Source organism: Alligator sinensis, unplaced genomic scaffold, assembly GCF_000455745.1.
Source record: "Alligator sinensis unplaced genomic scaffold, ASM45574v1 scaffold342_1, whole genome shotgun sequence".
Taxonomy (NCBI): Eukaryota; Metazoa; Chordata; order Crocodylia; family Alligatoridae; genus Alligator; species Alligator sinensis.
Window position 1 is genome coordinate 1,796,552 of NW_005842126.1, and position 12,229 is coordinate 1,808,780.

The 12,229-nt window shown below is 43.2% G+C and overlaps 1 protein-coding gene across 1 annotated transcript in view; it reads left to right on the plus strand.

Annotated features, from left to right (window-relative positions):
* Positions 1-12,229, plus strand: part of E2F3 (E2F transcription factor 3) — a 41,148-nt gene that overhangs the window by 9,122 nt on the left and 19,797 nt on the right. The window contains exon 2 of the mRNA XM_025205720.1: positions 2,136-2,178. Coding sequence (XP_025061505.1) covers positions 2,136-2,178 — 43 coding nt within the window. The remainder of the gene's footprint in view (positions 1-2,135; positions 2,179-12,229) is intronic.

Genomic DNA, 12,229 nt, shown 5'->3' on the forward strand with positions numbered 1-12,229 from the left:
GGGGGGGGATGAATTGAAGATGACCCTTCAATCATTCGATTCTATACATGGAAAATTATAGCAAATTTATAATTTTTCCTTATATAGAATTTAATTATTGGGAGGGAGGGCATCTTAAATTCAAAGTCATCTTGGATTCAGGTAAATATGGTAGTAAGAGCCTTGTGGGTGAAAGGAATTTTAACAATACTGTTAATTTTGGATATCATGTTATCCAAATAACAGTATTGGAGAAGATGAGGCATGGCGCTGCCTGGTCTTGCTCCACCTCATGTAATGAGCCAAGAAAGGGGGCACCACAGCCTCTTACCTATATAGATGTTTGGTAATGTTTGCTAGACATTTACTGTTGGTGAAGAAATAGGAATAATTGGAAACTGGAAAGAAAGGTGCTACTCAGCTGTGGGAGTGGAGAGAAAGTTGAAATTTATTCATTGTAGTGGTTCATCATGAGCTGAAAAAGAGTTGGTGCTGAGGGTAGCTGAGCACAATGGGCACTATATTTATTCCAATGGGCTGCATTAACCTAGCCTTGTGGTAGGTTCCCACTTTTACTTCCAGTGGGAAGATCTTGGCTATACACTGACTTCATGGAAATGGGAGACTCCTCCCTAGTTTGCTCCTGCAGCCATATGGCTGAGGGCAAACAAAACCTGGGGGCAACCCCAAGTCTCTGGGCTTGGGCCTGTGCATAGGATGCCCTCCAAAGGATTTGGAATCATCTGAAGCCCCAGGTGGGGGTGGAGGATGTTTGCCAGTAGTAGAGCCACATTTGGTTCTTGAATGACTCACAGATTTGGAATTGATTTGGATGATTTGACTTGGGCCATGAAAAAATGTCCTTAAAAAAACTAACAAAAAAAGGGTTCCTATCAGGATGTTTGTCCATCATGGGCCACATATTTTATAGGTGTGTTCATTGTGGGCGGCAGGAACATGGAGCCCAGTCAACTCCATAGTTGGTTTCCCTTACTAAGCACATGCTGTTTCTGGAAGAAGTTGAATGAGAGGTAGCGTATTTAATGAGTTTCTCTTGTATAAATAATATAAGATGAGGGGCTTTTCCCCCCCATGCTGATTGGGAAGGTGGGGGAGGTGGGGAAACCTTGTTTTATATTCTAGTAAATACAGTAACTTGCACCTAGTCTTCTCAGATCAGTAGTTTGAAAGTTCACAAGTATGGCACGTGTGTTCATGGTGACAGGGTCTTTATATTGATCACAGCTGATGTTCAGGAACCTAGGTCTGGGGGTAGCCATCTTTCTAAAGCAAGGTCATTTTCCAGTGGCAGTGTGGGAGAGAATGCATTGAAAATTGCTTTGATACAGCTCCACCAGTCAGTTGGGTATGTGAAGTTAGCATCATTCAGGCCAAGAAGATGTAGCTTTAGATACAAACCCAGTCTTTAACATGTTTTCTCATGGTGCTCTGGCAGTGTGCAATGCTGGCTGGAACGCTGATATGGAATAGATGATCACACTGCTCCTCCCCATTTTGGCTCACTGTGCTGATGCCTCGCCCTTTGCAATGGCTGGGGGGGGGGGGAATGTGCAGTGCTGCTTTCTACTCCCACAAGGCATCAAGGTTTCCCACCAAGATGCTGGGTGGTGGTTTTCTGACACCCTCGATAGAATGGGCTTTGCTGTTCTGTATGATGGTATGCTTTCAGAAAGCATCTTTCTGCAGGACTCCCACCTCAGCTGAGTTAAGCAAGACTGCTTTAAGCAAGATGATGGGACATTGCATTAGGCAGTTGTAGGGTTGAAGCATTTTCACAAGTCTTCAGGGTGACACCAGATTCTTACCTTAGGTTGTTAGATCTCTTGAGATGAGAACTGGGTGCAGTTTCCTGAAAACAGCCTTTTCACATTTCAACACAAAGTGCTAACTGAAGTCCTTAAGCGTGCTATGGTGGAGTGCCAGTGTTTCCTGTCAGAAGTAATTTGTAACGTGTTCTGGGGTGGGGAGGAGGGAGGCGGGGAATTGCAATAGAGAGATTTCAGATGATTCATTTCCCATGCATTGTTTATAATTCTATTGGTTTAGGGCCTGAAACATTGCTAATACTTTGGTTTATTTCTTGCACATTTGGAGGCTGATAAGTTATATTGTCCTTTTCATTCTAACCCTAATAGAATTCAGCCATTCACTGCATCCCTTCAGTGCTGTAAGGTGCAGGTTGGTATAAATTGTAACTGGAATGTTGTATCAAGCGTGTTAAGTCATAGACTGCTTCGCTGACATTAGGAAGACCACTGATCTTAAAATAAATTCCATGTCCCTACATTTCTGAGTTCTAGCTCTTGGCATGCATCAGTAGTTAAGAAGTGAAGCAGCTAAATGTGTAGGGAGAACCATCTTGTAACCTTGGCTTAGGGAGCACGGTTCTTGACAGACTGGGCAATAAGTTCAGAGATAGGAGAATCTGAGAGGGAAGGAGTGGGTGCTTAGCTAAAGGTTTCTGGAGTCCACAGTTTTCCCTGGCACTAGCATACCTGGTAAGAGAAGCGTCCCATCCAGTAAAATAGTTACCTCAGTAGAAACAAAGGGTGGTTTTTGGTGTTCATACTAACTTAGATCCTGAAGTCCAGGCAACATATACTGCTAGAGGGCCAGTGTGTTGGTAGCCTTAGGTTCTGCAGTTGTCTCATACAATGAACCAAGTTATAGATCCAGAGCAGTGGAACCCAACCTTTTAGAGCAGCAGGCCAGGTGCTTGCAATACAGCTGTACCCCAGGTAACATGGAGAGTGGAGAGAGATTGCTGTCTACTGTAGGAAAAGGGGGAAGGAGAAAACAGTAGGGAGGGAGGGCTGTGGAGGGGATCACTGTTATGGTGCAGGGCAGGGAGGAGGATGTGCAAGGCTGAGCTGCTTGCCACTAATCCCACATGCAGTGGGCTGAATCCAGCTACTTCAGGGGCCAGATCTGGCCTATGGCCTGTAGTTTGAGAACTGCTGGTCTTGAGCAAATGTACTTTTTTCAGATCTTCTTCACAGTCTACGCAGTTTTTCTGGTTTAGTTGTTTTTAATGTAGATTATGCATAGCTCATCATTATGGAGTCAGTATGGAGGTATGAGAAGTCTATGCTGCCAAGTCAGGTTTAAATGCTTATTGTCAACGTCCTGTTGTGATGATTATTATATCTTATTAGATAGAAAGTGTCTGTATCTTAACAGCCGATTGTACCCGATGCTCCATTTCTTTGTCATTATAGTGACTATAAAAATAGCATTGTGATTTTGCATGGCAATTATTGGGGGACAATCAAATGAAGCTTATTCTATTGTAAGGTAAGAGATTTTGTAATAGTCATCTTGTAAACTCAAACCAGGAACTGAAAGCTACTGCTGGGTTCCAGCACCCCATGCCTCATTGCCAATCAGGTTTCTTTACCTGAAACATAAAACCTAAATTTGTAAACCTGGGTAGCTAAAGTAAGTTTATTTGGTTCAGTATTTAAGCAAATTAGGCTGGAGGTTTTTCTACTTACCTTATGTGAGGCATTTATGTTTGAAGGCACTGTTTTTAAAGGATAATTTGGTTGAGTGTACCAGAAATACCACTGCACTGCAGTCATTTTGATGGATGGACCACCTCTAAAATCTCATTAGTGAAGAGGTGAACTTCATGGGCAGTTGACTGGATTGGATTTGGTGGCCCAAGAGGGCAGTGTCTTCTTAACCCAAGAACCATTCCTAGCTCCTTTAACTAAAATAATATATGTATCTTTCTAGCAAATCTCTTTCTCCTTAAGTGAACTTTATAAACTTTTCATGGCACATATTTTAGTTTATGGTCTGTAAAGTGAAAGTAATTTACAGGGATCCCGATAAATATTGTTCCACTTTTCTCTGCTCTTCCTTTTATGCTCTTTGAACTGAAATTAAGGATGACTGCAGAACTAAATTTGAGGCTATGTGGACCTTTCAAAGGCTGTCTTTAAAGGTCAATTAAAATAAATAGAATTCCCTCTCCTTTCCAATGAATTGGAGTGTGAAGGTTCATATTTATCATATGCTAATTAAACAAGAACTAGGGTCAAGAAATTGAACCTCACCTGAAGTTCAGGGACAGAAGTTTGGTAGCCTTCTCTTATCTTCACTGGGTTCACAGTATGTAAGTTTTCTAATTGGGCTGTTCTCATTGGTAAGCTGCGTAGCTCAGTTTCCTCTTTCTTTGGCCAAGGCTTGCTTCCTTTCTCCCACCCTGCCTGACCTTCCTAAAATATTAAACACCAAACTCCTTCCATTCCTATGGGCCACTTCCATATGTTTGTAGGTAAGTACTAGTATCCGACTGTCATTTCTTATTTTGTGCCTTAAATCAGTCTTGCTGGCTCTGACAGTAGTCCTGTTCTTGTACAGTCTCTACTCTAAGTCCCTCCTAAAGGGCTTTATTCTTAGCTTGCAGATTTTTTTCCCCCTTCTGTCTTCCTCTGCTTTTAACATTTACTTAGCATTTCTGTGCTACACCTGAGTCACACACATCTTTCTGTGCTTTCAACAGTGATAACTCCTGAAACTTTTTTTTGTGAAGACAGGCATAGAGAAAATGACTTCATTGCAACTACCCTTCAGCTGAACAACAGATATATTCCTTTGGATAAATGGAGAAGCATCTTTAAACAGGTTTCAATATCTGGCCTTCTATTTGACTCTCTTCTCTCTGCTAGCATGTAGCCTTTTCTACATATATGGTGCACCTCTCAGAAATTGTCTTCATACATTAGCTTCAATTGCTCTATTTACCCAAATACAAGATGACCCTGAATTTAAGGCCCCCCCCCCCTTAATAATCAGAGTCCATACATGGAAAATTGATAAATTTGTTATACTTTTCCATGTATGGAATCTAATTATTGGAGGATCATTTTAAATTCATCCTCCCCCACTACTGTAGGTGATGGGGGTAGAGGTGATAAGGAGGGCACTAGTAAGGCAGGCAGTGGGGGAACAGTGGGAGAGGCAGTAGGGAAGCACATGGTAGGGGAGGCAGTAGGGGGAAAGTAATAGGGCAGACATTGGGGGATGGACTAGGGAGGCAGGTGGTAGGGGCAGGCAGTGTGGAGGCGGTGTGGCAGGCAGTAAGAGAGGCAGTTAGCTTGCTCCTTGCTGCCTATGCCTCCCTCATTGTGCTTGCTCCCTGCAGCCTCAGGCCCTGGATCCTTTTTCCCTTGCCCTGCCCTTCCCTCTATGCCACTCCTGCCCCTGGAGCTGTGGGTCCCCACTGTCCCTCCTCCTGTCCCCTTCCCCCAGAGTCTCTACCCCCTCCCTGTTCCCCCCCCCCTTACCTTTGCTCTGTGCCTCTGTGTTTTGTCCCTGCTACAGCTTCGGGCACAGAGCTGGGCTGGAGCCACAGCTGGAACTGAAGGTGTAGTTTCTGTGTGCCCCACCACCCCATACTCAATAGGTAAAGAAAAGGCCTTACCCCCCCCCCAAGTTAAATGGCCAGATGAACTCATCTTCTAATTGATTAAATGCTGTATTCTGCCTTGGGTGTGGTCTTAAATACTCTGTGCTGTCTAGATCAGTGCTACTCAGCCTTTTGGCCCTGTGGGCTGGATTAGTGTTGTGAGCCAGATTCTGTGAGGTGTTGGGCCTTGCACCCCAGCTTCACGCACCTGATCCAGCACACAAAGCCATGCTGCCGACCTTCCAGGGTCCAGAAATTTGGCAGCTGGGGTGGGGCAATTAATGATGCTCTCCACCACCAAATTTTCAGGCCTATGGGGAGCCCTGTGGGCCAGATGATGTGGTGCCTTGGGGCCAAATCTGGCTGACAGACAAGAGTTTGAGCAGCCTGCTTTAGATTATTGCCTTCTCCAGGAAACTGTCCAGCTGAATGTGTACAGAGAAGCACGACCGCTTCTGCTATTCATCTTTTCCACTGGTTCCCCACTCAGTTTGGGATACAAGGGTTTTCATTGGTTTTGAAAGTTTTTATGGATTTACTTTTCCTTGTCCCCTGGCATCAGCCACTGTTTGCTTGTAGTTTGGCTGCTGTGGTTGCTTTCTTTTCTGCACCTTTTGAAATCTGGAATAGCTTTTTGCCATCAGCACCTCAGACTTTCCTTCATCAGGTGTTACTTATATTTCTAAGCTTGCTCATTACTTTAAATTTGTAAAGTGCAAGATAATTAGTATGGAAAGCAGTATTCAAAATACATTTGGATGACTTTAAGTATTAAATCTGTCTCTGTGAATTTTTAATTGTAGTTGAACTTCATCTGTACTCTCCAGATAGAGCTGGGTCCTTTTGTTCCGAAGAATACCAGCATTGTCGGACAAAGCCAAACAAAAAAGCAGCTTCTTATCTTGGCCTAAAATGTAGGGTATTTGTGGAAACTTTGTGGAGATTAGTCATCAGCTATTTGATATTGCTCAACCTGGTCTTAATTCTGAGATGCTAAGAAAGGCACAGCCTACCATCAAGACATTTATTACGACTTATCTTTTGACATAAGCTATTTACTGCTTGTTATGCTCAATCAGGTCCTGCTGACTGTCTCTAGGTTTCCAATATTCATAGGTGGGCTACAGATTTTTTCTGCCCCAAAATAGAACTATTGATCACATCAAGAGGCTTTTCATACATGTGGATATGGTTGCTGGCAGTTTTACAGTAAATATGATATTTCCTTGGGGTGGGAATTAGTAACCATGGGTTGTGCTTATCTAACTTTGTAAAGCACTGGGAGATGTGTGATTAAAGGATTGTGGATTGCTTGAGGTGCTTGCTGCTTCTTTCCAGCAGCTTGTAGTCACGATGGCCTTAAAACAAGTTCACTGCTTCTCTTTCTCCTGAAATGTTCCTGGTGTCTTGTCTGAGAACTTTACAGTTAAATCTATCCCTATGTTTTGGGGGAGAATTGCAGCCATTTGGAATAAGATGTTTTGGCAAAGCAAAAGTTAACCCAAATGCAAGCAGCAATGTGAGCTTTATGTTTCTTGTTCATGTGGTTAATGTGCTTGTCAAGCTCATTTTGTTTATTGCTCTCATAATTGGCCCAACTGTACCCTGTATAAGAAAGATCTAAGAGCAAAATATAAAGAATGCTCAGTGATTCAGCAGATGACAAATATCAATAACATGTCTGCTCTTAGCTATAACTATTTAAAATAAATACAGTGTTAACATTCTTAACATAAATGTTTGCAAAGTCAGGAACTCATGAGGAAATGTCAGAAGTAAAGTTGCTTGTGCTCTTTCTTTCACTGGACACTTTCCTCATTTTGTGCACTATATGGGTAGTGTTGATAAAGGAGTAGGTATTCTTCTCATTGCCTCAAAGATAGCTGCATGCCTAGTTTACTTCACGCTCATCATAGTCAGCTCTTAAGATGGATTAAAGACAGAATTATTAATTTGCTCATGGGCCTTTCAGTGGTATTCATCAACGTCTCAGGCTTTCATATATATTAGTTTACCTTCACAAAACCCCAGAGAGGGTGTGGCATTGCTTCCCCATCTGTAAACTGGGAATGACACCTAGATTAAAATCAAAAGTATGTTCATATTGTATGTGGGGGGAACTATTTGAGACACCTCGTGGTGATCTATTTTCTGAACGCTTAGCATTATGTAACTGTCTATCTTCCAAGCACAGTTCCTGTAGACTTCCATTGCAGTTGTGATTGCTCTGCTCTTCTGCACAGACCTCAAGCGAGACATCTAGAAAATGAAAACTGCATCTGCCATTAGTGACCACCTGTGAAAATCAAGCACTCGCCCAGCAACACTTAGGAAATCTGTGGCAGAGACAGAGAAAAAATCCAGTTCTCCAAGACAATATTTAAGTGTTTTTTAACATTGGACCCTCCTTTCCCTTCCTGGGATTTTGTGTCAGTGTACACTGTCCAACGTCTGCAACAGTTGAGGTGGCATCCTACAATGTCAGTCATGGAACAGGTCTGTCCTGTGCAGTGAATGAGGCAGGATTCCTCTGGAAAAAAATAATCTGTGAAAGTATTATTAAAGACTGGATTATAATGCGTTTACCCTGGGAGGGGAAGATGACAGGAAGGGGGAATAAATTAGTCATGCATGCAGCATGGCCTAATTTTTGAGTGCTTGACTTCCAAATGTAACGGCCCACTGATGTAGTTTTTCTGTTGGTATATAATTTCCTAGCTTTTAAAGGTAAACTGAAAAATCAGAAATGCCATTGTGTGGCATCAGGTGGATGCCCAAGCTGTAAATCCACCACTTGGACCCATCCAATTTGAGTTAATGGAGTACCTGAGAGCAACAGTAGACAGTCATCCTGTGTACAGATGAGCCTGTGTATGGATGACGTGATGGCATGGGCTTTGACAGTATTTCACAGATATTTGCTGACAGCAAATTTTTTTGATATCTGCTGACAACAAACAGATTAAAGAATCCTAATCTTCATTTTAGGCTCTGCCCCACCGTTCTCCCCACTTCTGTATCAGGTCTCTCCTTCTTCCCCTTACTCTTTCTAGAGTTAGTCCCAGTCTCCAGTCACCCACCTCTTTCCTCAGCTTCTCCTCTGAGCTCAGTGTCTTCCGTTATCAACTCCTAATCCTTGCCTCCCCTTGCAGCCAGTCCCAGTTAACCCTCTCCCCATTCCTCATCCAGTTTCCTTGTCCAGCCCATCCAGTTTTCTTTCCCTCCTATTGTCTGTCCATCCTGGTTTTCTTATCCCATCACCTGGATTAGCTTTTATGACCCTCTTTGTCCCTGTGGGTTCATTACTTGTTTGCTTCTCCTAATAGTCCCCCCCCCTCTCTCCCACCCTCTGCCCCTGTCTTTTTTATTCAAATCACTATGTTTGAGGTTCTGTCCTGTGCATGTCCTTTCACAGCATTTGATGAAGTAAGCTTGGGCTCATGCTATACATTTTTGATTTAGGTAGTCTTTAAGGTGCACATCTACCCTGCCTTCATCCTACTTTTGACAGACTCCTTATCCTGATCTGCATCTTTTCTTTCTCCCCTCTGATCTAGCTTTTTCCCCTGTACTATTAAATCAAATTGCTTCCTTTTCCATGCTGCCTACATGTTAACAGGACCCTTGTTGGGTGTTTCCTATATGGCACAAGGCAGTGCTCTAGTGAGGTACCACACGGTCTTCTGATCTGGAAGTGATTTTGACCCATAGCCTTATTGCAAAAAAACCCCAAACAAAAACGCCGGAAATGGAGAGAAAACGTCATTTCCATTCCCGGTACTTCCTGCAAGTATGGCGAGTGTGTGGGTGGGGGGGGCATGACACCGTTTCCCCAACCAAAACTGCTTTTTAATAACTTTAGCAAGATCTTTTAAACCTACAAGGAATGTTCTAAAGTTGTGTTCTGCATCTTTTGTGTCCTCTAAAATAACCATCTTAAAGCATTGTCTCTGCCAAATGGTATCTTGCCAGAGGTCAATAATCCTGCTTTGTCTGTATATACGGTGTCACGACTAGTCATAATGAAACTGAGAAGACCACGCTCTTTTAAACAGTGCCTGAAAACACACAAACACGCTGTACTTTTGTCAGCAGCTGAAGAAAGCTGTTTATATTCCCAAGTACCAACCATGGTTATTCAGAGTTCACAGAAGTGCTAAGTGTCTGTATGCAAAAGCAGGAGTGAAATCTTTTAATTTATCTGTTGCAGATAAAACATTCCTATATAGGTGAGATTGCCTTCATTATGCTTCTGTCATGGGCCTGATTGGTAAGGCCACTGCAAGTCTTTAGCTTTTTCGTTCTGAAATGCTTGAAGAAATGTGGGGAGAGAGATGTCTGTGGGCATGCATTAGCGAACTTATTCCACACACGTTGACACATCCATTGGTATTACTGAGTAGCTTTAAATATCATTCCATTATTCAGCACATTTTGTCCTCTCTTAATGCTGTATCTTCAGCTTAGTGTTCCTAAATCCTGAATTGTTTTTCTTTCCTCCAACTCTCCCTGGGTTCTACAGTGAAAAAACAAAAATGTAAATTGTGTCTGAGATGTATCTTATTCTTGCAGCATATCTTCATTAAATTAGTCCAGCCATGCAGGATAAAGCATATTACCTAATATTTCTCTTAACAGTAGACATGGATTGTAGAGTTAATGGTCTAATGGGATGAACAGAGGTCATACCTTAAAATATGATTATTTCAGTCAGCCTGCCTGCAGCAGCATAATTTTCTCTGTCCTTGTGAGTGAAATGTGCATTTTGTAGTGTGCAGTAGCTCACCGGTTATCGTCACCCATGGATTAGCCCTCAAATATAAGAGCAACTGGTGAACATGAGGTGGAATGACTAGACTTTGATGCTCGGATACTGGAGTTCGTGGAAGCAGTCCAAATAAGGAATCCAACATAAATATGTTAGCTACCAAAAATAAATACATACATGATGAATGTATTTAGGGCTCTGTAAATGACAAATCGAAACAAAAAAGGCACACACTAAAAACCAGTGTGTAGGTGTGCAGGCCGGGCGCGAGCCGGGCCCTTTTTCGTGCTGCACGCGGGCTGTGGCCAGCAGCCCGGGCACGCGGGGTCGGAGAGGGTGCGTGTCAAGCTAGAATTAGGCACAGACTTGTAGCGGTAGATTTAAAGATTGTTTACTTACACCGGAGATGGTTGCGGTGCAGGCTGGAAAACTTGCTTGAGTTGCGGTTAGACAAAAACAACACGAACGGTCACGTGGAGTTTGCTAGGATCCATGGAAACAGAGCTCCGGATGCCCTGGACAAGCGTGCCACCGAAAATAGGAACTTCGTAGATACATCTTATAAAATTATTGCTCGAAGACGGGAAGAGGTGGGCGATGGATCAGGTCGCCAAGCTCCTCTGAATCTCACACAGGGGTCTTTATTTCCCTGCCATGTACCCAGAGTCCCCATGAGATGGATGTGGAGTCCTCTTTGGCTTGGGCGGAAACCGCTCAAGCCTCTTATACGGCTAACAGGTCAATCGTTAGCTGCCACGTGGGAATAATTTAGAACTAGCCAATAGCGGGGAACCAATTTGCATGCGGGTGGCAGGAAATCCTTTGCACCGTGCATTTCTCTTGCAACTTGAGCAATGCACTCTGCAAAGGAAGCTGCAAATAGGCAGGAAACTCTTCCTTGCACCGGGGTTCTCCTCTGCAGCAGAAAACTCCACCGTGCAACGAAGCTGCAATTTGGCGGGGATAATTCTAGTGCCGAAGCACACACAAAATCATACCTTTGGGTTATGACAGTAGGAACCTCCCTGTTTAAAGGTCATCAGTGGGAATGTATTGTCATAACTGGACACGGTGAAAAACTGTGATGTAGCTCTTGGATGCAAGTTTAATGACTTCTTAAATCTATCTGTGTAGAATTTTTTAGCAGAATTTTTCATGAATAATTGCAAAAGCTAATTTTGTTGGAAACAAAGCTTCTTTTCCCATGCAAATGCCTTCATAGGTAACCCTAAGAGATTTGTTATCTCTTTCATTGTTGAGATAACAAATCAGGCATTCACTAGATCAGTTTTAGTAACTTGACTGGTATCTCATAGCAGTGAATTGTTTCCAAAATTAATAGGCCTGTCTTGGAACAGGACTTGTACTGGAGATGATGTGTTACGTAGTTTGTTAGTCCCTTTTATATTGCTGTCTACTGTACTGGCTCCATGTGTTGAAGCTTCAGATATATTCTTCTTTTTTGAAAGATTATATTCAGTTTTTTCTCTAGTGGTGAATACACTGTCTTTGGACACCTTTTTTTTCTGAAGTTATCTCTGCTTCAGATTTTCCAGCCTGGGTTTGTATAGATACCTTCAGAATGAACTTTTGTGTGTGATAATTAACTTAATGGGCTAAACTGAATGGTCGTTCTCTTGCTGAAGATTTAAAAAAAAAAAAAAAAATCTGATGTAGCCAAAAAACATTTTTCTTCCTATGCGTGGACATTTTTTTCTGCTGTGTCCTTTGTTGCATTGCTGATGTCTGTTATATTTGTACTAGCAAATTGCCTGTCAAGCATGACATGGGGTAGGGAAAAATGCCTGCATTGCCCCCACCCTCGGGTTGGGGTCCAGCTTCCCTCCCTTCCCCACCTGCTGCTTTGGGCCTGGGCTCGTTCCCCCCCTTCCCTTGTCATTTCACGTCCGGTTCCCCTCCCGTTGCTTTGGGTGCAGGTCTGTGCGCCCCCCCAGACCCCGTGCCTCCCAGGTCCAGGGTGAGAGGGGGGGTGCTTGCACACGGCATCGAGTGGTGACCAGGGCCAGTGGTGGTGGGGGGCTCTG